A 27072-nucleotide genomic window follows, 5' to 3' on the forward strand; every position below is an offset into this window, starting at 1 on the left:
AAAAATCTTTTTCTTTGACTATCCCTATCGGTCTGCTCTTCGGATCAATGAGTGCTATTTTACGCAATTAAATGCAATGGTCAGTTGGTTGATCAGCGTTTTTTTGGCCATCCTCAGCGGTGCTTTCCCTCGACAGTGAGGTTGTATGCCTTCGGCGGTGCTTGCCCTCGACGGTGAGGTTGTTTGCACCATAAGTTGCTGCTTTTGGGACATAGCTATATCACCTCAAGCACTCCTCCAGCATCCTGTGACTCTTTACCTTCTGAGCCATGCTGTTCACACTTTCTGATGAATAACACCATCGCTCTGCAAGCGGTATCATAAATACTGAAAGAAGCTAGTTTTCAGAAAGTCTTGATCATCGACCGTGACTGTGAATGCGATTGGGTTAGTTTCCAAACATTTCATCTTCTTGACATGTACAGTAGGTGCAGGCTGAATTGACTGTGGTAATAACTCCATCTTTGAATACTGCCCTGTAGTTTCTGTTTAGTTATCACTGTAAAGGATCGCGACATACAGGAATGTACGAGGAACACTTCCCCGCAGGTCATGGAAAATGGTGTCAATAACGAGTATGAAGAGTGGCGGTGACATTGCTGATGCAGAAGTGCACTGCACTCTGCTACTATTCTCATACAGTATACGGACCCAGACAATGAGGAACTCTGGCACACCATGGTCATGCACATAGTACATATCATATTAGCTGATCCAGAACATGACCAAATGACTTTTCCAGTTTAAGGAATGCCAGGTGTAGTGGCTTGTTTCTTTCTCTTGTGTTTCTCCAGAAACGTGTGCTGCTAAGACTGCATCAGAGGTACTAGCTCTCTTCACAAAACCACGCTCGTTGATGCCTATTTTGATGCTATCTCGCAGATGCTGGTTTCGAATCAACTCAAACATCTTCCTCCCATGATACAGAAGGTTGATTGTCGAGTCTGCTGGGTCTCCCTTGTTCTTAAAGATGGGCACTGTTATGCTTGTTGACCATTGGGTGGGGATGTGACCGTTATCTGCTGGTATCGGGGAGTTCTTTCTGCTTTTTTTTTTTTTTTTTTTTTTTTTTTTTTTTACTTATCTATTAGTTCTTTTCTGCTTCCAAACATATGCTGGTAGATTGTCAGGACCCTGGTACTTTTGTGTTCTTTGTATTTCTAATAATTAATACTCTACAGAAGCTTCTTTGTACCACTTACCACATATAGTATAGAAACCTGCAGCCAAACTAACAGAAATATCAGCAAACTGCATGCAGTGGAAATTAAGTTCTTAAAGGGAGCGAGAGACATGAACTTTCCAGTTCTCTTTGTGCTGAGGCCTAGGAATATGCAATCCCCACCGGTGGTCCCTAATTACATTCGAGCCGAAATCCTCATTGGGATTGTGTAAGTCAGGTAGCGTTCTGCTTCACAAAACTTTCACCGAGCACTTTCAGAACATTTTTAACAAGCTTTGGACCTTTGAAAGTAACGGAGTCCCACTTCCATTTACCAGGCGAGTGACTCCTGGGAATCAACTTGGTGAATAAAATTGATTTCGATGGGCAGCTATCAGTGTTAATGGAGCTTATGGAAGAAAGAAAGTACAACTTGCTGAGTCAACAAAGAGGATGTATCTGGATGGGCTAGGAGTTAATGACTTTCGGGTAAGGGGAAATAACGAGAAAGGGATAGGAATTATAACGTGTTCATGACAGGTGTTAAAAAGGGAAGTGCAGGATGTAGGCTAGGACTTCACATCAGGAATACTATTGCACACAACATAGTTTCTGTTAGGCACATGAATGAACAAATGATGTGGGTACATTTGGCAGCACCGGGTGAGTTGGCCGTGCAGTTAGAGGCACGCAGCTGTGAGCTTGCATCCAGGAGATAGTGAATTCGAATCCGATTGTCGGCAGCCCTGAAAATGGTTTTTCGTGGTTTTCCATTTTCACACCAGGCAAATGCTGGGGCTGTACCTTAATTAAGGCCACAGCCGCTTCCTTCCAATTCCTAAGCCTTTCCAATCCCATCGTCGTCATAAGACCTATCTGTGTCGGTGCCACGTAAAGCCACTAGCTAAAAAAGAAAATTTTAAAAAGATTTGGCAGTTGGAAGAATTAAGACGAAAATTCTAATGGGCGATTTCAATGCGAGAATTGGAAATAGAACTGTAGGATACGAAAGGGTGATTGGTAAATGTGGGGAAGATATGGAAGCTAACAGGAATGGGAAGCGTTTGCTGGACTTCTGTGCTAGTATGGGTTAGCAGTTATGAATACATTCTTCAAGCATAAGGCTATTCACCGCTACACATGGGAGGCTAGGGGTACTAGATCCATAATAGACTATATCTTAACCGACTTCAAATTCAGGAAATCTGTTAGGAATGTACAAGTTTTTTTTTCTTTCGATGATACAGACCACTATCTGATCTGTAGTGAACTAAGTATCACTAAGCGTAGGGTAGAGAAAGTGAAATCTGTCTGCAAACGAATAAGGGTAGAAAATCTCCAGGACGAGGAAATTAGGCAGAAGTACATGGATATGATTAGTGAGAAGTTTCAAACAGTAGATAGTAAGCAGGTTCAGGATATAGAAAGTGAATGGGTGGCATACAGGGATGCTGTAGTAGAAACAGCAAGGGAATGCCTAGGAACAAATGTGTGTAAAGATGGGAAAAGGCGAACATCTTGGTGGAATGATGAAGTGAGAGCAGCTTGTAAACGTAAAAAGAAGGCTTATCAGAAATGGCTCCAAACAAGGACCGAGGTAGACAGGGGTTTGTACGTAGATGAAAGGAACAGAGAGAAACAAATAGTTGTTGAATCCACAAAGAAGTCGTGGGGAGATTTTGGTAATAACCTGGAAAGGCTAGGTCAAGCTGCAGGGAAACCTTTCTGGACAGTAATAAAGAATCTTAGGAAGGGAGGGAAAAAGGAAATGAACAGTGTTTTGAGTAATTCAGGTGAACTTATAATAGACCTCAGGGAATCACTGGAGAGGTGGAAGGAATATTTTGAACATCTTCTCAATGTTAAAGGAAATCTTCCTGGTGGTGTTGCGAACAGCCAAGCTCGTGGGGAGGAGGAAAATGATGTTGGTGAAATTACGTTTAAGGAAGTGGAAAGGATAGTAAATAAACTCCGTTGTTATAAAGCAGCAGGAACAGATGAAATTAGATCTGAAATGGTGAAGTATAGTGGGAAGGCAGGGATGAAATGGCTTCATAGAGTAGTAAGATTAGCATACCTTCGGTTTGGACAAAAGCAGTAATTGCTCCTATCTATAAGCAAGGGAACAGGAAGGATTGCAACAACTATCGAGGTATCTCATTGATTAGTATAACCGGCAAAGTATTCACTGGCATCTTAGAAGGGAGATTGCGATCAGTAGTTGAGAAGAAGTTGGATGAAAACCAGTGCGGTTTCAGACCACAGAGGGGCTGTCAGGATCAGGTTTTCAGTACGCGCCAGGTAATTGAGAAATGCTACGAGAGGAATAGGCAGTTGTGTTTATGTTTCATAGATCTAGAGAAAGCATAGGACAGGGTACCGAGCGAAAAGATGTTTGCCATAGTGGGGGACTATGGAATTAAAGGTAGATTATTAAAATCATTCAAAGGCATTTATGTTGACAATTGGGCTTCAGTGAGAATTGATGGTAGAATGAGTTCTTGGTTGGGGGATAGACAAGGCTGTAATCTTTCACCTTTGCTGTTCGTAGTTTACATGGATCATCTGCTGAAAGGTATCAGTCAATCAATTAATACTGATCTGCATTTAGGGCAGTCGCCCAGGTGGCAGATTCCCTATCTGTTGCTTTCCTAGCCCTTTACTAAATGATTTCAAAGAAATTGGAAATTTATTGAACATCTCCCGTGGTAAGTTATTCCAATCCCTAACTCCCCTTCCTATAAATGAATATTTGCCCCAGTTTGTCCTTGAATTCCAACTTTATCGTCATATTGTGATCTTTCCTACTTTTATAAACGCCATTCAAACTTATTCGTCTACTAATGTCATTCCACGCCATCTCTCCGCTGACAGCTCGAATATACCACTTATGATACAAATTTTTATAATTTTGTTAATTACTATCTATTCAATACAATAACCTGCAACATACCACTTAGTCAAGCAGCTCCTCTTCTCTCTCTCAATTCTTCCCAACCCAAACATTGCAACATTTTTGTAATGCTACTCTTTTGTCGGAAATCACCCAGAACAAATCGAGCTGCTTTTCTTTGGATTTTTTCCAGTTCTTGAATCAGGTAATCCTAGTGAGGGTCCCTAGTTGGGGTCTTACCAGAGACTTATATGCACTCTCCTTTACATCCTTACTACAACCTCTAAACACCCTCATAACCATGTGCAGAGATCTGTACCCTTTATTTACAATCCCATTTATGTGATTACCCCAATGAAGATCTTTCCTTATATTAACACCTAGATACTTACAGTGATCCCCAAAAGGAACTTTCACCCCATCAATGCAGTAAATAAAACTCAGACGACTTTTCCTATTTGTGAAACTCACAACCTGACTTTTAACCCCGTTTATCAACATACCATTGCCTGCTGTCCATCTCACAACATTTTCGAGGTCATGTTGCAGTTGCTCACAATCCTGTAACTTATTTATCACTCTATAGAGAATAACATCATCCGCAAAAAGCCTTACCTCCGATTCCACTCCTTTACTCATATCATTTATATATATAAGAAAACATAAAGGTCCGATAATACTGCCTTGAGGAATTCCCCTTTTAATTATTACAGAGTCAGATAAAACTTAACCTACTCTAATTCTCTGAGATCTATTTTCTAGAAATATAGCAACCCATTCAGTCACTCTTTTGTCTAGTCCAATTGCACTCATTTTTGCCAGTAGTCTCCCATGATCCACCCTAAAACCGAATTGCCTTCTATCGAACCAGTTATTAATTTCACAAACATGTCTAATATAATCAGAAAGAATGCCTTCCCAAAGCTTACATACAATGCACGTCAATCTTACTGGCCTGTTTTTTCAGCTTTATGTCTATCACCCTTTCCTTTATACACAGGGGCTACTATAGCAACTCTCCATTCATCTGGTATAGCTCCTCCGACCAAACAATAATCAAATAAGTACTTCAGATATGGTATTATATCCCAACCCATTGTCTTTAGTATATCCCCAGAAATCTGATCAATTCCAGCCGCTTTTCTATTTTTCAACACTTGTAACTTATTGTAAATGTCATTGTTATCATATGTAAATTTTATTACTTCTTTGGCCTTAGTCTCCTCCTCTATCTCGACATTATCCTTGTATCCAACAATCTTTACATACTGCTGACTGAATACTTCTGCCTTTTGAAGATCCTCACATACACACTCCCCTTGTTCATTAATTATTCCTGGAATGTCCTTCTTGGAACCTGTTTCTGCCTTAAAATACCTATATATACCCTTTCATTTTTCACTAAAATTTGTATGCCTGCCAAATTTGCTTGCCATCATGTTATCCTTAGCTGCCTTCTTTGCTAGATTCAATTTTCTAGTAAGTTCCTTCAATTTCTCCTTACTTCCACAGCCATTTCTAACTCTATTTCTTTCCAGTCTGCACCTCCTTCTTAGTCTCTTTATTTCTGTATTATAATAAGGTGGGTCTTTACCATTCCTTACCACCCTTAAAGGTACAAACCTTTTTTCGCATTCCTCAACAATTTCTTTAAACCCATCCCAGAGTCTGTTTACATTTTTATTTACCATTTTCCACCGATCATAGTTACTTTTTAGAAACTGCCTCATGCCTGCTTTATCAGCCATATGGTACTGCCTAATAGTCCTATTTTTAAGACCTTCCTTTGTATCACATTTATTTTTAACTACCACAAAAACAGCTTCATGATCACTAATACCATCTATTACTTCAGTTTCCCTATAGAGCTCATCTGGGCAGTACCACAATCAGGATATTTTTCCCTCTGGTTGGTTCCATCACTTTCTGAATCAGCTGTCCTTCCCATATTAACTTATTTGCCATTTGTTGGTCATGCTTCCTGTCGTTCGCATTTCCTTCCCAATTGACATCTGGCAAATTCAGATCTCCCGCTACAATCACATTCCCTTCCTTGTTGTTTCCTACATAGCTGATTATCTTATCAAATAATTCTGAATCCGTGTCAGTGCTACCCTTTCCCGGTCTGTACACTCCGAATATATCAAGTTGCCTATTATCTTTAGAAATGAGCCTTACACCTAGAATTTCATGTGTCTCATCTTTAACTTTTCGTAGCTTACAAATTCCTCTTTCACCAGAGTGAATACTCCCCCTCCCACCATTCCTATCCTCTCTCTATGATACACACTCCAGTTCCTTGAGAAAATTTCTGCATCTATTATATCATTTCTCAGCCATGATTCAACTCCTATTACAATATCTGGTAAATATATATCTATTAAATCACTCAATTCTATTCCTTTCTTTACAATACTTCTACAGTTCAACACTAACAATTTTATGTCATTCCTACTTGATTTCCAGTTCCCTGTTCCCTTATCACTGCTCCCTAGGCCACCCCGTTTCCCTTAATGTACCTCCCTATTACCCTCACAAACAAATTTCCTAACTTATACGTACCACGTCGGTTTAAGTGAAGGCCATCTGAGTGCAGATCCCTATCTCCTACCCACCCATCAGGATCTAGAAATTTCACTCCCAGTTTCCCACATACCCACTCCATAGTCTCATTTAAATCCGCAATCACCCTCCAGTCAGTATCCAGTCAGTGTAAAATGGCAGGGAGGGATTCAGTTAGGTGGAAATGTAGTAAGCAGTCTGGCCTATGCTGACGACTTGGTCTTGATGGCAGATAGTGCCGAAAGCCTGCAGTCTAATATCTTGGAACTTGAAAATAGGTGCAGTGAGTATGATATGAAAATAATCCTTTCGAAGACTAAGAAATTCAACGGAATTGAATGTCAGATTGGTGAATCATAGCTGGAACAGGTCGATAATTTCAAGTATTTAGGTTGTGTGTTCTCCCAGGATGGTAATATAGTAAGTGAGATTGAATTAAGGTGTTGTAAAGCTAATGCAGTGAGCTCGCAGTTGCAATCAACAGTATTCTGTAAGAAGGAAGTCAGCTCCGAGACGAAATTATCTTTACATCGGTCTCTTTTCAGACCAACTTTGCTTTACGGGAGCGAAAGCTGGGTGGACTCAGGTTATCTTATTCATAAGTTAGAAGTAACAGACATGAAAGTAGCGAGAATGATTGCTAGTACAAACAGGTGGGAACAATGGCAGGAGGGTACTCGGAATGAGGATATAAAGGCTAATTTAGGAATGAACTCGATGGATGAAGCTGTACGCATAAACTGGCTTCGTTGGTGGGGTCATGTGAGGTGAATGGAGGAGGATAGGTTGCCTAGGAGAATAATGGATTCTGTTATGGAGGGTAAGAGAAGTAGAGGGAGACCAAGACGATGATAGTTCAACTCAGTTTCTAATGATTTATAGATGAGCGATATAGAACTAAATGAGGCTACAGAACTAGTTGCAAGTACAGATTGTGGCGACATTTAGTAAATTCACAGAGGCTTGCAGACTGAACGCTGAAAGGCGTAACAGTCTTTAATGATTATGTATGTATGTATGTATGTATGTATGTATGTTTCTTTTGGTGTATTCATCATGTGAGGATGCAGACGACGATGAAGTTGACAATTCTTACAAAGTATTGATTGGCATCATGGTCAGGGTCAGCAGCAAGGATAGAATAGTGATTATGAAAAATTTCAATGGGAGAACTGGATATAGAACTGAAGAATATGAGAAGGTGAAGGGTAAATGTGGGGAAGATATGGAAACTGTTAGGAAAGGGAAGAAGTATTTACTGGACTTCTGTGCTAGTATGCGGTTAGCTGTTAAAAATTCATTTTTCAGGGGTAAGATTATTCACTGCTACACATGGGAGGGTAGAGCACCAGATCCATAATAGACTATATCTTAACCAATTTTAGTTCAGGAAATCTGTTAGGAATGTGTGGTTTTTCCAGAGATTTCTTGGAGCACTGTCTGATATGTAGTGAATAAGTATCTCCTGGTCTAAGGTAGAGAAAATTAAATCAGTCTGCAGACAAAAGAACGGGTAGAAAATCTCCAGGACAAGGAAATTAGAAAAATATGGATATGATTAATGAAAACTTCCAAACAGTGGACAGCAAGCAGGTTTAGGATATAAGAAAGAGAATGGGTAGCATACAGGGGTAGTGTTGTTGAAACAGCAAGGGAACGCCTAGGAACGATTGTGTGTAAAGATGGCAGAAAAGCGAACATCTTGGTGGAATGGTGAGAGCAGCTTGTAAACATAAAAGGAAGGCGTAGCAGAAATGGCTCCAAACAAGGACTGACGCAGACTGGGAATTGTACGTACATGAAAAAAAAAGAAAAACAGAGCAAAACAAATAGTCGGATCCAAAAAAGAAATCGTGGGAAGATTTTGGTAATAATCTGGAAGGGTTAGGTTAAGCAGCAGGTAAACCTTTCTGGACAGTAGTAGAGAATCTTAGAAACGGAGGAAAAAAGGAAAGAATAATTTTGTGTAAATCAGGTGAACTCATAATTGATTCCTGAGAATCATTGGACTGGTGTAAGGAAATCTTCCTGTTGACGTCGCGAACAACCAAGTTCATGGGGAGAAGGACAGGATGTTGGTGAAATTATGCTTGTGGAAGTGGGAACGATGGTAAATAAACTCCATTGTTATAAAGCAGCAGGAATAGATTAAATTAGATCTGAAATAGTGAAATATAGTGGGAAGGCAGTGATGAAATGGCTTCATAAAGTAATGAGATTGGCATGGAATGTTAGTATGTTAGTTGGGTACCTTCTGATTGGACAAAAGCAGTAATTGCGCCTATCTATAAGCAAGGGAACAGGAAGGATTGCTACAACTTTTGAGGTATTTCATTGATCAGTATACCAGGCAAGGTGTTCACTGTAATCTTAGGAGGGAGGGTGCGATCAGTGGCTGAGAGTAAGTTAGATGATATCCATTGAGTTTTCAAAACACAGGGAGGTTGTCAAGATCAGATTTTCAGTTGCACCAGGTAATTGAAAAATGCTACCAGAGGAATAGCCAGTCATGTTTCTTAGATCTAGAGAACAGGTAGATAATTTTAAGTATTAGGATGTGTGTTCTCGCAGGGTAGTAGGATAATAAGTGAGATTAAATCAAGGTGTAGCAAAGCTAAGGCAGTTGAGTTCACACTTGCGATCAACAGTATTCTGTAAGAAAGAAGTCAGCTCCCGGACGAAACTATCTTTACACCGGTCTGTTTTCAGACTAACTTTGCTTTATGGGAGTGAAAGCTGGGTGGGCTGTGGGTATCTTATGTATATGATAAAATTAGCTAGAATGATTGCTGGTATAAACTGGTGAAAACAATCGCAGGACTTGGGGTGAGGAAATAAAGGCTAAGTTAGGAATAAACCCGATGGATGAATCAATCAATCAATCAATCAATCAATCAATCAATCAGTCACTACTGATCTGCATTTAGGGCAGTCGCTTAGGTGGCAATTCCCTATCTATTGTTTTCCTAGCCTTTTCTTATAAAAACTGCTTCAGCGGTGAGGTCATGCGTACCTGCCAACTTTTACGGTTTATCTGTAAAATTTATGGAAATAGCAGCATTTTACAGTTTTACGGATGGTCGGTGTCATTTTATGACTTTGTGGACAAAAATTTGAAACGTTAACATTCAATAATCACTCCACTTCCGTATAATCGATTGTTTGCATCGGTCGAAGGGAAGTCCACGATACAAGTAACTAATCCCATTTTGTTCCGTATTGAAGATATAATAAGTAAATTCTTTCTTGAATAAAATTACTGTGTCCACCTATTCAATACAATTATATTTTGTAGTGATTCAATTCTACATGAAATATAAACGCTAGTTAGGGACATGTTTCGCCCTAGTTTTGGGCATCTTCAGCCTAATACTAATCTTAAGGTCAAGTCTTAAATCTATTGACATTGGACCTTAATACTAAACTTAAATTAATATCCAATACTAAATATAACGGTCTTATGCTTATTACATATTTACATAGTTTACAATATGTACATTAACTAAATGTCAGAATTTGTGAACAAGGAAGCACTAAAATAATTATTTTACAATGACTAGAAGACGTTTGTTCACGAGGTTGGCGTCTTGTTCATTTAATGGTTTAAGACTTTGTGTGCGTTGACATGTTTTAATGAAGTTTTTGACTGTCTTGAGTGTTTGTTATAATTTTATTTGATGTACAGTGTGCCATTTCACTGTTACCTAAAGATGCGGTCGGAACAAAAATGGAGTCTGAACCTCCAAAAAAAAACAATGAATATTTAAACGTCGGATAATACCATGAACTAAGATGGCAATATTTTCGTCAAGCGCTTGTAAAAGGATTGAGACATAGAAGGCAGTGAAAAGGAACGAAGTGAGAAGATTGTTACGAGCGATTATTGAAAAAAAAAATTTAAAAAAAATGGAAAAACTACATTCACATAACTTGCATACGAGAAGCAACATAGTCAATCGCAATCGCCCAAAAGAAGATATCAGAGTATTAGAATTCCATACTAGATACAAGAAGAAGACTTCGTTGACGACTTCATTCCAGATTATTGGCAAGAGATTATTGGCGAAATTTAAAGACTCCAAAACTAAATATAAAAGTTGTATCAGGGATACGTCACAACAGTCCTCTGACGACGCATTACCCGATACTGTCAGTTTTAAGCAACTGAAGGAGTAGAATCTCGACCATAATATTTAGAAGGGATATATAAAACACAATTTGCTCACTTCGAGTATAACAATCAATTTCATTTATCCCATACTGCTAGTTGTCTATAACATCAACTTTTCCAGGAAAGACGATCATTCTACATAAGCAGGCAATAACAGAACATAGCCCTAAGATGACGATGCTAACTAAAACCACATATTATTCTGTTACAATTGCTCAAGCCATGCTCAAGATGTTCTAAGAAGATTGGAGGCGAAACTACCCAAATGAGCGCCGTAGGATGACGTTGCCAGCCATAAGATGACCAAAGCTCAGATGAGACGTGGCCGAGCATTCCCAGATACCTAGGGAAATGAGAGGAGGCGTGTCTGCATGTCCAGTCACCCGGACAGGAGCCAACTACAGGAGCTGCTGAATGAGATAAGTCCGTTTTTAACTTAATGTTCAAATAAGAAATATTTATTTTTCCTTTTATTAAAGTGCGGAGTTACTCTGTATGAAAGTAATGATGAAATACGAATAGTGGATTACGAGTTAGGTTAAAGGTGGTGAGGTAATCTTCACACCCGAAACGTCAGATCCCTATGTAGGAAGTCAGTCAGTGATAGAAAGCCTACGTTCGAAATAATGTCAATATAGTGTGAGAAAGGTTAGTTTCTTTAATGTATTGGTGAATTGTACACAATGTCGGATGGAAGTTAGGTATGTGAGTGATGGTATGTGACTGAAGAAGAGTAAGATAGAGATCATTCATAGGAAGTGCTTGCCATATAAATGAAGGTGGTAATGTTATTTTTGGAATCATGAAGGAATCAAAGCTGTAATGGAATAAGTAAGTTCAAAAGCCATGATAAAGGTAAGAGATACGTCGAGTGAGAATAGGATGAGATATATATAAGGTAATTGAAATGTGATATTCATTTAAAGTGTGAAACAATAGTTATTTAATGAAAGTGATGATATGAGATTGGTAATTAATGATGGTAGTAGTTGTTGTTCTTCGTGAGTATAATCATGTTCATGTTGATGTGGACATAGTATCCCAAGTTGAGCTTTATGAAGTGTTTAGTGAATTTATTATGTTTTCCTTCAATTATTTACCTATGAGTAAGCACAGACTAGGTTAGAATACGATCAAAATGACATCCGTCTGTTGACAATTATGCGTGAACTCACCAATGGATTCCTAACTAGGAGGATAAGTTTGAACGTGTTCACACCTTCATATATATTTCCTAATTATAAGATTCTTCTCATGTGAGATGAACTTTAGGGTTATTTCTTAGGCGATATCTAGTATCACTGATGACTGACTGCAGACATATGAGTTATTATTTTGTGGTAGAGTCTTCATATAAAGTAGACCATGTAAGCCAAGTATATTTTTGATGAAATTATGATATTATCCACTTGGTAATATAATATAATCGCATAAATACGCACTTGAAGTTGTGAGTAAACTCAAGTTAAGAGTAATATACATAATATTATGAATGTAATGTTTAACCATTTATTTGAGAGCATACATTAATTTAAAAGGGACTTATCGATATTCATGCAGAGGAATGTCAAGCAGCATAAACATTACATCTAATACAACACCTATCACATGTTATAATTCTACGAGGACATTTTTGCCGAGTTAATCTAGTTGTGTATTTTGACACAGTGAACTAGAAGGAAGAAAAATTATTTCATTTTTGTAGATCAACATAAGTATGATCAGGGAAACAAAAGAGTCGATTTAAATGTTTCGAAATGTCATATAGGAAAGTTGTGATTCCAGTTCATAAAGGTTTAATCCCAGATACAAATATACGTCCTGCATATTTTCAAAACCGCTCTCAATCGACGACTTTGTATATATTGTGCTATACTGTAAATATTGTTTTTCCTCGTTAGATGCATCTAATAATACCAATCTAATAATTTTTTTTTTTACTTACTTTAATAATCCTTTACTCAATTTAATATTTTTAGCTAGTTAACATTCAATCATTGAATGTTTTAATTATCCAATGTTCTACCTAATCAATGTTCTCATTAGCAAGTATTTTTATTTGGTAATATTTTATTTGAGCAACAATATTATCCTTGAATATTTCCAATATCGGACATGTTAATCACTTAATCACCTATGGTTACCACTACTCAACATTTTTGTCCGATACCGACATTTATTAAATTTCTTTCCTACCAAAAGAATAGACATTACAGACAAGTTACTTATGTTGGAGAGTTTTTAAGATGGTAAATAAGTAATTTGCCAAGTACTCTGACAGGACACTTGGTATTTTGAGAACTTAAGCCTAATTCCGTCAAGAATGAACCTCAGACGTAGGCATAGCCCACCAATTTTTATTATCATCTTCAAAGAGGAAAACATGATATCTGTTATATGGAATAAGCTGAGTTCATAATGAAATGTTGTATGTTAAAGCATCAATCTTTCTTTTATTTTTTTAAATTTTTTATATAGCGACTTAGTCTTAAGTACTTGTTTTCATAACAACTCGGTAAACCCTAGGGAACTCTAGCCGGTAGCGTGTAGGAGACGTCCTTCGACGTGGATTAGAGGTTTCCTAAAACATAATTTGGTGTTTCTTTCCTTTCAACCGGAACTCGTAGCCCATATATATGTATAGCGACCTGTATGATCACAGTTTAAGCTATCCTGGATCTCGTGTGTCCTCTCCTGGACGCAGGGACGGCGTAACAGTGATCCAGGTTCCTTCCGATGTTTCAGTAGATATCAAGACATTTGTTCTCGGACATTTTCATACGCTATATTCCTATTGTAGATTATCATGAAAAAATCCAACAAGAAACAGTACTTGATTCAAAATCAAAGGAGTGATGATGAGTTTGTTATTGGCATTGAGACTTCAAACATAGTGAATGACCTCCAGGATGCTGATAAATCCCTTTTCTTTTCCTCAGTGAGAAACTACTTTAGTTCTGCCTGTGACTACATCATGAACAAGTTTCCACTCAAGGATGATTTGTTAAAGCATGCTCAAGTTGCTAGGTTAGATAATTTGAAGATACACGGTTTTCTTCCATTAATGTTTTTCATGGAAAAGTTTCCTATCTTGTTATGCAAGGAAGAGAATGAAACAACAGATGAGGTGGTGAATAAGCTTCAGAGGCAGTTTACAGTTCAGGTCATCCATGTCCAATGAATCTCTGGAGTCTGTTTGTATTTTGAAGACCAGGATTTCTGGTCCCTGTTATGACAAAACATTTTCTCAAGACCTTTTTGCAGGAAGCTAAAAAGGCCACAACTATGACTTTAAAGTCGAACTAGCATGTGATTTTCAGTGTGTATTATATTATTTCTTGCTTGTGTTACGTTAAGCAAGTTTTATTGTGTAAAGCCTTTTTCAGTTATCACATACATTATCTGCTTAATTTATCAAGGAAGCCCTGTTATGTATGCTCCAAACTAATATTCACCATGCCTGCTGTTGTTTAACATGGATTTCTTCTTGATTGTTATGTTCATCTACAAATCATTGGCCTATGATGTAAGTAGATATGATTTCATTGAAGTATCCTGTGCAAAGCATGTGTTATTGTATTTTGTAGCCCAGAAGTATTATTATTTTCGTCAAGCTGGGGTATGAAAAAAACTAAGAAGCAATGTTAGGTCTTGGTCCACCCAAGCAATGCACATCACTTTACGAGTGAAAACTATTTAATATATTTAATATGTTTTTATATATATATATATATTTAATATTGAATATATTTAATATGCTTTTATATTAAATAGTTTTCATTTGTAAAGTGATGCGTATTGATTGGGTGGATTAAAACCTAACATTACCGAGCTTGATAGCTGCAGTCGCTTAAGTGTGGCCAGTATCCAGTAATCGGAAGATAGTGGGTTTGAACCCCACTGTCGGCAGCCCTGAAGATGCTTTTCTGTGGTTTCCAATTTTCACACCAGGCAAATGCTGGGGCTGTCCCTTCATTAAGGCCACAGCCGCTTCCTTCCCATTCCCAGGCCTTCCCTATCCATCATCGCCATAAGACCTATCTGTGTCGGTGTGACATAAAGCAAATTGCAACAACAAGAACCTAACATTGTTTCTTAGTTTTAACTGTATCAATACGGATCTATACGATGAAGTTTGTAAATTGTACCAAGTCGAAGTATTACATAAAATCAGCTTCATGGTCCGTATCACACTTTAATAGATTCACAATTATTTATTTATTTTTCACCTAGTTGATACAATGATTGCTTAAGGCAATTTAATGGTTAAAAGTTGTTCTTGAGAAGAAAAAAGATTTTCTTTCGAAATACACAGAAAATCCACTTTCACACTGACCACTATCAAGAACAACTCGTTACACCCTGAGGCACAGAAAAGATCAGCATATTATAGTTACGTTAGCAGAGCGTTTAGTATTCCTTTATCCAAATCTGAAAGGAATAAAGAACTGTTGTTTATCCGACAACAAGCCCTCTTGAATGGTTTCAACAATAACATGATTGATAAAATATTTAATAAATTTTCGGAGAAGCAACAATCTAAATTAGCAATCGAACCTAGTAAAACTGAAAAATACATCAAGTTCACATATAATAATCCAAACATACACGTAATAATGAATTTACTTAAGAGAAAAAATTTCAAAATTGCATTTTCTACCAATAACAACATGAAACATAGTATTTTCAACCATGATACAAGAAATCTCTCGGAAAAAGATAAATTTTTTGATTCGGGAATATATAAACTCGTATGCTTTGAATGCAAGAATAGTGAATGTTGAAAAACATAGAAGATTCTCAGCTATGGGATCACACATGACTGCCACAGGTCATAAATTTACCAACATAGAACAAGACCTGACCATCATAAAAAAATTAAAAAAGGGCAGCTTAATGAACACATATGAAAATTTATACATTCATCTAGACCAACTTGTAAAGAAAAATGATAATCTTAATGAGGCTGTAGAATATAAGAATCCATTATATTATCAAATTCTAGTATATTTGAAAATGCTTGAGAAAGATCACGAAAAAAGAATTGGAATATCTCCACCTACAGATATACCTACAACTTATTCCTCCTCAGTTGAAGCTATAGGTGACAGCAAGGAGGTTCTTGACACACCTATATCCCCCGCTCCTCCACCTCCTCAAGTTGCAAGAGCAAGGAAGAACGCATCATCAATATTACACCAGACACAAAACTGTGAAAGAATGACAGAAGTTACTGTTCCAAAGGAAAGCAGGCTTAATAAGAATTGACAACTAGTAATTAGTTATATTTTCATCTGCATTAATATTAAGAGCCACACTGTGATATCTGGAATTCTTCATTTCGACAATTACTTATAAATTGTATAATTTTTAATTTATAAATTGACCTTTTTTTCATGAACTATTAAGAAAAGAATATTCATTAGGACATATTCTCTATGGAATATTGTACAAGTGTTTCCTTGATGACTGCTTTCAATTGTAGAAATAATTTATATATTTTATCTTGAGTTATTTGTTTGTTTTAATGTTGTCAATCTTATGTTAATTTTAAGGACACTTCCTCTAAAGCATTACTTTGTCAATTTATATATTTTTCATCTAAACAGTGTTATGTGGCTGAAGATGTTGATAATATACGAAACATGTACAACTTTTAACCATTAAATTGCCTTAAGCAATCATTGTATCGACTAGGTGGAAAATAAATAAATACTTAATTGTGAATGAAGTTGAAGTATGTCGAGAATCGTTAAGATTTTTTGTTGTGCGTGAGTTTTACTGATAGCCCTTTTCAAAAGTTGGCAGGTATGGGTCTTGAGAGGTGAATGAAGGAGATAGGTTACCTAGGAGAATAATGGACTCTGTTATGGTGGGTAAGAGAAGTAGAGGGAGACCAAGACAATGATGGTTAGATTCGGTTTCTAATGATTTAAAGATAAGAGGTTTAAAACTAAACGAGGCTATAGAACTAGTCACAAATCAAGGATTGTGGCAGCAGTTAGTGCATTCTTAGAGGCTTACAGACTGAATGCTAAGAGGCATAAAAGTGTGCATGTAGTATGTATGTATGTATGTATGTATGTATGTATGTATGTATGTATGTATGCGATAGAGCTGAAAAGTTCTTCTTTATAAGATTTGTTTTCAACAGTGAGGTAGATTTTCTTGGTTGTCATCTCAGTGAATGCAAATTGTGGTTTATTTTCTTATGTTAAATAAGCTAACGAGTGTTGTAGATATTCACATTTTGAGATTTGAATGAAGAAAATCTAATAGAGTTATAATCAAAGCCTACTAAGCAGCCACTTTAAATGGACACATGAAAAGTCTCGTACAGGTCACTGAAATGAAGTTCCTTCATTATTGTCTCAAAAATACAGTGAGAGACGTGAACTTTTCAGCTCTTGTCAGGGATGTATAGCTCTGTGCTAATTTAAATATTTCAGAGGTCATATTGTATTTTCTGTCATGTAGCGAATGAAGAAAACTGTGTGAAAATTCAGGAGACTGCTGGAGAAAGTGGAGACACTGTATGCCCTTATTGCTACACGGACTGTCACTCAGCTGCAGAGCTGAAGAAACATGTAATTTCTCACTCTGCTGGAGAGCGACCACATCAGTGTGAGTTTTGTGATCTTGCCTTTGCTCGCGCCTCCCACCTGGCACGCCACAGGCGCACACACACTGGTGAGCGTCCTTTCACTTGCCCTAACTGTGGGCGTCAGTTCTCACGCCAAGATAAATTGAAACAACACATCAAACGACATCACATAGAGATACCAAGGCTACAGGTGCCACTTTCATCATCGTCATCAGATCAACACCCTGCTCTTCAGCAAGTTCCTGTTCTAAAAAGAGGACGTGGAAGACCTCGAAAGGTAAATGTTTGAAATATAAATACAGTGAAACCTCGTTAAGATGTTTCTGCAGAGGACAGTGAAAAAGAACGTGTTAAGCGAGAAAATGTACTAATGAATATACAAACATATATTATCCAACAGGGATACGGAAGCACTAGGTACAGTTTTTTTCCGACGCAAGGGCATTTTACGTCGTGTATCCGCGGGTACAATGAAAACTATAGGCCTATCTACCATTTCTAAAGATGAGAGGAAAGTATTAAAAGGTGTGAAAAATGCAAGAAAACAAATATGAAACCTTTTCTGCTGGGGATTATAAAATAACAAGTACCGGTATACTGAAAGGTGTGAAAAACACCAGACAACAAATAAGAAAACCTGCGCAGGGGACAACAAAAATATCGAAATATTATTGCAGATCACACTTTCTAAAACAAGTGTTATTTTATTTCGGAGCAGTAGGTTATTAAACATTATTTTCTGGTCACACTCTTAGACGATGAATTGGAGGTTACACTTGACATGTGCAACTACGAGGAATGACTAGCCGCCATTTTGAATCGAACAAAACTTTGACCATCTTGAGTGATTGAGTCGAAACTTGAAGGTGCAAGTTTCAACATTCACAGAATACATTTCTACCTTCTGAATGGAATGCAAAATACAAGCACAAACATGTTCACTCTGCTATTGAGCAATCTCGCTGATAACCAACTGAACATTCCTGAGCCTAACGGCTTGCTCTCCAAAAGTGCAGGTTATCCTTAGAAGTTCAGAAAGGCCTTTCCCTGTAATCACGCAACTAGCGATGGCTCTCAGCTGAGATGGAAATCGCGTTTCTTTCTGAATGAATGACAAATACAACAACATTTTCAGGTCTAGGAAAAATGTGATCTAAGCGGTAATAGCAAAAATTCATGACGCGATAAGTGAGGTATTTTTATATAGATTTAATACGATGAGAATCGGGACTTTGAATTTCCGATGTGCTAAGTGGGAAAAAGTGTTAATGAGGAACGCACTAACGAGGTTTCACTGTATTCCCTTTTAATTAATTAAGTGATAGTGTACAGAAGCCTTTAATGTTCTCATCAGCTCGATGTGCTATTAGAGTCTGTGCAATATAATGGCCTGTAGATACGCAAGTTCAAATTTTAATTTGTTGGCCATAATTAATATTCATCATGAAGCATCTTTGTTTTGCTGTTATATTTTACCCTATAATTTTGATTTTAGCAGCATATTGGTGAATCTTGTGTGGCAAAGTAATTAACGCATCATTATTCCAAGTCATATGTAGAAAATAGGAACATGAAAAGGAGCACATGATATGATAAACACTACAAGCCAGCATCAAAGAGGGAATAATAGAACAGGAGATGAAGATTAACATGAAAATGTAAAAGGACAAGGGCAATCTCTACATTTTTATATATAGTACTGCCATCTTCAAGTAGATACTCTCTCTTTCTGAAACCGGTTTCTTCAACGTGCATATACGTTCTCAGCTGCCACCAAGCTTGTTTCTGTTTTCCAACTTCGTCAGGAGGACAAGCTTCCACACTCATAAAGGGGCTATCTTAGATCTTCAGCCTAAGTGTGGGATAAGAAGAAAGCCAAATTAACACACGAAAATGGAAGAGACAAGAAAATAAGTACAGCTGGTAAAACATAGGAACACAGGAAAGACACAAAAGAAGTGGAATCCATTGAGTCAATATAAATAATAGAAAGGAACAAACAAGTGACAAATCAAGCCATATATAGAAAGGCAGGAACATAATAAGAACTCATAATTGGATGAACACAATGATAGGTCAGTGTGGGAAGATAGAGTAACAGAAAATGAGACATGGACAAGCACGAAAACACAAGAACAGTCTCAGTGAGCATTTAAGCCGCCTTCCTGATGAAATTGGTGAGCAGAAACAAGCTTGTCGGAGGGTGAGAAAAAATAATGTAGAAAAATAATTTGAATTGATAAGGAGAGAACATAACTATCTAAAAACATCAGTGCATGAAGATGTGGAGATAGTCCTTGTCTCCTTTTTCTGTCACCTTTATCTGTTGCTCCCTCTTCTGATACTGACCTGTCATGTTTATCCTATTGTGTATTCCATTTCATGTTTCTACTTTTCTATAGGCTATATGACTTGATTTGTCACTTTTCTTGCTTTCATTACTTCGAGGTATAGACATTGTACAGATTTAAGACAGGTATATAACCTTGACATTAGAGAGGAATAAAAGAGGAATACGCTGTGGTGTAATTCTAGAATAGAGGTTTTGTAGTCAACTAACAAACCCTTAATATTATTTATATATAAAGGTTTTTCTTTATGATATGAATTTAAATTGCAGCATCCTCTGCCATCATCAAACCAAGCGCCAGCTCTTCTACGGTTCCCTTTACAAAAAAGAGGTCCTGGACGACCCCGTAAGGTAAATGTTTAAAATTTAAATCTTGCGGCAATATGATTTAAAACTCACATTTACTATTTCCAACAACATTACTTAGGTAAATCAGTTGCCTAGAATGGGGTGTGTACAAGTAATACTCTGGTGTAAGATATCATTTTGATAGTTACAGTTCATAAATCTTCAGTAAATAGCCATGTATGTGGCCATGAATTTATTCACTTATGAGGAAACTGCTTTGGCTTCGTATGGGAGCGGTTTTGAATTTATGTTGTAAAAGACTTACTTGCAGACAAAATCAGTTGTTTTTCTCTTGATGTGTGAATGTAGCTCATTGCGATGCTTTTCCAAGTTTCTTCAGGCCACCTGCCTGTTGTGCATTCCTTTCTCCCCATGCAATATTAAATCATTCTTGTTCTTTCAGTAAACTGACACTAACTCTTAAATCATTAATGTAAATGTGTTTATTTACTTAGGTTCATTCCTGAATGATAGTGGAAGCTCTGAACAAGAAATAAAAAGAAGAATAGGACTCGAACGCTAGGCAACGGATAAACTAAAGGTTGTTTAGCATGGCAGAAGTGTATTCCGAAATACCATAATCTGTTTAGTCCAGTTTCTTGTGTTCTCTGTATTTTCTTATTCATGCAAAACTTCTATGGTGAAGGCTAGGGAAAAGAAATGTATCAATGTGGTGCTGGGAAAGGCTACTGTATGCATCTTTAATACAAAGAAGAACGTATGTGACAATTGGGAATAACACCATAAAGGCAGCAGGATGTTCAGTCATGGGGAAAATGTATAAAGAGGGAGAGAAGATCATTGACTGCAAACTGTAACAAAGAATGTCTTCTCGAGGGCTACCTTATACAAATACATGTGTGACTTATGCTCCACAATTCTCCTATATGTACTTGTGGTTTATCGTTGATGGTGTAGGCAATGCAAGCCAAGAAAATTTTGGATGGCCGTTTTTTCTTTGACTTTCTTCACTGAATTGCCTCTGTTAAACTCCATTTTGTCATAGATTAATGTTCCACACACACTTAAACCTTTCTCAACGGATTCTCTAAACAGCAGTGAAAATTGCAATAAAATTTGTTAGGTAATTCTCGAGACCAATAATTACTGGGGTGGGGGGAGGATGTCTTTGTTTTATATGTATAGATTTTGGGGAGAATTATATGAGTTGGTACCTGGAGTGGGTTGACAGCAGAGGTATGGGGTGGCAGTGTACTGCAGGTTGATGTTTTTGAACTAACTTGCTTACAGGGATTGTATTATTTTTTGCTGTAGAAACTGCCACCATGATCAGTTAGCTTCATTAGGACAATCCGCCTCCGTAGCGTAACGGTTAGCATTATTAGCTGCCGTCCTCGGGGGTCCGGGTTCGGTTCCCAGTACTGCCAGGAATTTAAGAATGGCAGGAGGGCTGGTATGTGGTGAAAATGGTACATGCAGCTCACCTGCAATGGGGGTGTGCCTAAAAAGAGCTGCACATCCTCGGGGCGAGGACACAAGTTCACTATTAGGACAATAATCATAATCTAATAATTAAAAAGGCCACGACTGCTTCCTTCCTGCTCCTAACCCTTTCCTATCCCATTGTCGCCATAAGACCTATGTGTGTGCGACGTAAAGCAAATTTTTAAAAAGTAACCACTTTTATTTTTTTAAAACAAACTCACTAGTGTTCATTGTTTGTTGTCAGTGGGTTATTGTTTTCTTAGTATATGTTTCAAACACTTAGCTTGGCAGTTAGGTCTGTGAAGACGTTTACAATTGAAACCTGGAAAGTGGTGCCAAAAGCCTTCAGTAGGTAATATTTATTGAGAATTTCTGTATTAAGCAGGGCAGCGTGGTGTGTCATCCATGAGGATTTATAAAACTTCAATATGTGCCTTGCAAAACACTCCATGGATAACTATAACCTCATATAAATGGGAAGACGATTCTCTTTGTATCATCCACCTAGTAGATATAGTTAATGTAACGGGCTGAAAAGCTTGGTATTTGTATTTGAATCCTGAGGGTTGACATAATTTTTGCTCTTCGTCCTTGGTTAAGAACACTTGTGGGCACAAATCATTTCAGAAGGTTAAGAAAATCGTAGCCATGTTCCATGGTGACAATGTCTGTTCATAATTATACTGGTACAGTGGTACTGCCATTGAGGGAGTGTTGCGACAAAACAGTTATTTTATCAACCAATCAGTCAATCAATCAGTCACTCAAATTGTCATCATTGATCTGCATTTAGGGCCGTCGGCCAGGTGGCAGATTCCCTATCAGTTGTTCACCAAGTTTTTCTTCAATTATTTCAAAGAACATGGAAATTGATTGAACATTTCCCTTGATGAATTATTCCAAATTCCAATTTCATCTTCATATAATGTTCTTTTGTACCTGTATTGAGTTTATTTGTCTACTAGTGTCATTCTACGCTATCTCTCCACTGACAGTTCTTGCACTTGATTTGCACAGGACTGTAAGTTTGTAAAATTCTGGCATAAATACTCAGTGTGCTTGGTTTTGTATTGTACAACTTCCATACCATTTCCTCTTCTCAGTATGTGTCCTGTCCAACTAGCTTTCCTTTTTTCTTGTTGCCCTCAATATGACCCTTTCTTTGTTAATTCTCTTGAGAACTTCCTCATTTCTTGTCTTATCTGCCCATTTTATTCTGTCCATCCTTTGCCATAGCCTCATTTGAAAACATTCTACGTATTTCTCTTCTTTCTTTCTCAGCGTCCACGTTTCTGCACTATACAAAACATTTAGCAATTTTTTTTGTAGTGTTACATTGGTAGTTCTAGCTATTAGAGGTTCTTTCACTTTTCCATATATGATTTTTCATTGTGTTATCGTGCTCTTTTACTCTTCCATACTGTTTCTCCTCCATGTTGCAATACTTCCCAAATATTTAATACTGTACTTGCTCCAGCGTTTTTCTATCTCTATATGGATATGTGTGTTGTTTTGAGTATTTCATCACTTTTGACTGGTGCTAATCTCAATTCCATTCTGCTCACCAGTTTCTTTTAACCTCTCCATCATTTCCTCTAATCCTTCACTTTCCACTATCATTGCTTGTTTGTATGCATACTCGATGGCCTTAGTTCTTTCTCCTTGAACTGCTATCCTACTGATGTTTTCCAAAGCCTCTTCTATCGGCCCTTCTGCATATACCATATATATGGATATAATCCCTGCAATTTTTTTCAAAATCTGAATGCTAAAAATTGGTGTGCAGGTATTATGGTACATAGCTCCTGACATACTCACATCTTGAAGTAGGTATTTTTCTGCCCACTGTGTTGGCACCACAACTGAGAAGTGTGTTGTGTACATATCAAGTCATTTATATGGCATCAGTTTAAGTAGTTACAAATGTTTAAGATGGCTGGCGCGAGTTCTTGTTATAATTCATTCGTGGCTGAAGAAAATCTCCACATTATTGAAGAAGCAGAGTAAATAGGTAATTGTGCTGCAGGAAGAAATTACAATGAGGATGGGAGTTGCAGTATGGTACATGATTGAAAGAAAATAAAGCTTGTCTCCAACAGACAAGAACTGCCAAGCATTTCTTGGGCAAAAAGCGACGTTTCTAGAAATAAAAAAACAGGATATACGGATATGACTCAAAAGGAACAGTGTGGATGTGTGACCACGAGTGAAATGTGTTGATTGAAAACTAAATGATGGAGTGTAAGGCTAGCCATGGACGTCTCACGTGTGAATTTTAGAAATATAACTTCACTTTTCGTAAGAAAACATTGTTCACCATCTCCCAGCCAATTATGAAGTAAAGATAGTGGCACTATTTCCACAGATTTGTTATCAATTTGCACAAGAAAATGTTGTGTATACTCTCGCAAATTTGGTAATGCAGATCGGACACCGGTACATTTTGAAATGCCCCTCGAGGATAGGTTACTATTGGAAGCGTACAACATGAGGAGTTGTTCTTCTACAGCTTTCCCACACCCTTGTGATGTCGTGACTGTGAACTTCATTGCGCATGTGGATTTGCTCCAGTTTTACAGTCGGAAGCCCTTCCTGATGGTATTCGTATGTTGAGGGCTGTATTCCTTATTGCATGTTTCTGTGGTGATTTGTGTGGTGTGTTGTGTGTGTATGAAGAGGAGAGTATTGGGACAAGCATGAACACCCATTCTCCTAGCCAGAAAAATTATCCATACACGATTAAAATCCTCATCGCAGCTGGGAATCTAATTCAGGCTGCTCTGAAATGAAGGCCTCTGAAACGTGATGAATGCTTCATAATTTTATAATCTTTTGTACTGTAGTATTTACAGTTTTCAATATGAATATTTAAAAAACCCACACAAACATACAAAAAACTATTTTTTTCCAGAATGTTCTCTCCTAAAATTTGGGTTGCTGGGATTTTTCCACTGATCTCTATACATGGATGGCTGGTAGCTTGGGTAGCAGTAAGCCGAATAGAAGATGACTGGCGTAGTAAGATGGCAGCGAGTGCACGGTGCAGTAGACCACGAGGAGCGCGCTTGCTTATCCTTAGTTCAGTGACGCCAGGCCTCTTGATTGTAGTTCCACGGGTGTTCTGTGCTGTGTTATTGCAAGGGAAATAGTAGTATATTTTACGAATTTAGGTTCGTTGCTTTGTAGTATGATTTCAAATTAGAAGATTCAATTTCAGTTCATGAGGGAAAGGAGTTTTCAGAGAAAATCCATAGAGATTTGATAAGGAAAGACCTTAGCAGGCACCAATAATGAACTGAACTATCCATCTTCATATATATATATATATTGCGAGTAGGACTGTTGTGTTTATAGACATGAAATTTCCTCATTATTGGTGTAATTTTCTTATTCTCCATCTTTTCTTTATCTGTTTACCCTACAGGGTCGGTTTTTCCCTCGGACTCGGTGAGGGATCCAACGTCTACCGCCTCAAGGGAGTGTCCTGGAGCGTGAGACATTGGGTATGGGGATACAACTGGGAAGAATGACCAGTACCTCGCCCAGGCGGCCTCACCTGATATGCTGAATAGGGGCCTTGTAGAGGGACAGGAAGATTGGAAGGAATAGACAAGGAAGAAGGAAGGAAGCGGCCGTAGCCTTAAGTTAGGTACCATCCCGGCATTTGCCTGGAGGAGAAGTGGGAAATCACGGAAAACCACTTCCAGGATGGCTGAGGTGGAAATCGAACCAACCTATACTCAGTTGACCTCCCGAGGCTGAGTAGACCCCGTTTCAGCCCTCGTACCACTTTTCAAATTTCGTGCCAGAGCCGGGAGTCGAGCGCGGGCCTCAGGGGGTGGCAGCTGTTCACACTAACCACTACACCCACAGAGGCGGACGGTGTAATTTTCGCTGTGGTAATTTAAGCTGCAGGTTATGTGATATCTTTACAAGTTTTGAATATTTACAGGTATCATTTATATGTTTCATAATTATGTACATTTATTTTTGTGTAATTTTCACTGTGGTAAATTAAGCTGCAGGTTATGTGATATTTTGGCAAGTTTTGAATACTTACTGGTTTTATAAATGTGTACATTTGCTTCAGTGATATTTTAATTTGATAAACTGCGCGTTATTTCATTGAAACAGGAATTCATTACCAAGCACCGATTACGGTATGTACGTACAGTGAGCTACGTTTTAGGTAGGTACATCATTTTAAGAATGCATAATTTCGTGGCATACATGTATACAATTTACAGCAATGTTTCCAGAAATGGTTTTTCGCTCGTGTTGTGTTACCGATCGCTAATTGCATGTATTCAACGCCTAAGTTAATATTTGTCGGCCGTTATTATACACTCACTTTTATTGCTATGCCGGAGATTTACTGACCTCGGAATGACGTGTCAGTGATCCCAATGTCCTTATGCTTTGAGTGAACATGTATCTACATTTTTCATTATTTCCATGCGTCATTAATTGCGATTTAAAGTTGACTATATTATCATTGCTTCCCCATAAGGAGAGCTTTAGGATGGGTACGCCAACATGGCGGACCGCGCGCTCAATTTGGCGTACTTTCTCCTACAGCGGAGAGCTGCCATCAGCGATCCATGTATAGAGATCAGTGGATTTTTCGGATGTATACAATAAATTGAACAGGGTAGGAGACAGATATCACCTTTGTCTCACACCTCCTTCTACTTTTGTGCCCAGCCGGGCTGAGTGGCTCAGATGGTTAACACGTTGAGTGCCGAGCCGATTGTAGCACACTATTCCACTGGTGCCAGGCATGTTTTTGAATTGCATTCCACTGGTGCCAAAGCAATTGTACGCGTTGTAGTCTGTTTATATAACCTTGGGATGTATTTATATGATGTACTTAGTAAATTTTATCTCACCATACCATGGTCATATGTGACGCCATATGGTGTCACATCAATTTTTAGGAAAGGTAAAATATAGCATGACGCCATATGGTGTCACAGAATTTTTTGTCATGGAATGTGCAATACGAATTTCAAATACGGGATATTTATTTGCTAATTCAAATGAACGCAATATTTATGAAAACCTAGTAAAATGCAAAACAAGTACTTATATTACATTACATATTGTTCTGAACAGTTTTCTGATAACTCTAAACAATGAAAATATGCGTCTCGGCATGCCCGAGTTCTTGTTACTCGTAATTTTTCAAACCTTATTGGCATCGTTGTTCAAACATCGTCCTTTGTACACTTGTTTCATGTGCTATTTTCATATTTACGTTTTGCACATCTGATCGGGAAGTTAGGGGGAACGCGCTAACTATACGCTACCTGGCTGCTAGCGCAGCTCGACGCAGCCCGGTTGGTTCACGGCCGCTGCTTCGCTCCTCCCTACCTCTCCGCCACACCCCGATACTCCCGCGCACTTCTAATTTTATGACTATTTATTTGTTCAGTTTTGGCGTTTAAACATGCGCTGGGTACATGCAGTTTTCACCTTAGCATTCTACTGCCTCCCACAAATATTCCTACCAAATTTCAACCGAATCCGAGTGTAA

The 27072-nt window shown here is 37.9% G+C and overlaps 1 protein-coding gene across 3 annotated transcripts in view; it reads left to right on the forward strand.

Moving 5' to 3' along the window:
* LOC136882011 (protein tramtrack, beta isoform) overlaps window positions 1-27072 on the forward strand; it is a 201056-nt gene that overhangs the window by 78022 nt on the left and 95962 nt on the right. For all 3 annotated transcript variants that reach the window (XM_067154514.2, XM_067154504.2, XM_067154521.2), the window contains exons 4-5: window positions 17266-17669; window positions 20013-20093. In XM_067154514.2, the coding sequence (XP_067010615.2) occupies window positions 17266-17669; window positions 20013-20093 (485 nt within the window). The remainder of the gene's footprint in view (window positions 1-17265; window positions 17670-20012; window positions 20094-27072) is intronic.

This window comes from Anabrus simplex, chromosome 1 (assembly GCF_040414725.1).
Source record: "Anabrus simplex isolate iqAnaSimp1 chromosome 1, ASM4041472v1, whole genome shotgun sequence".
NCBI classification, from domain to species: domain Eukaryota; kingdom Metazoa; phylum Arthropoda; class Insecta; order Orthoptera; family Tettigoniidae; genus Anabrus; species Anabrus simplex.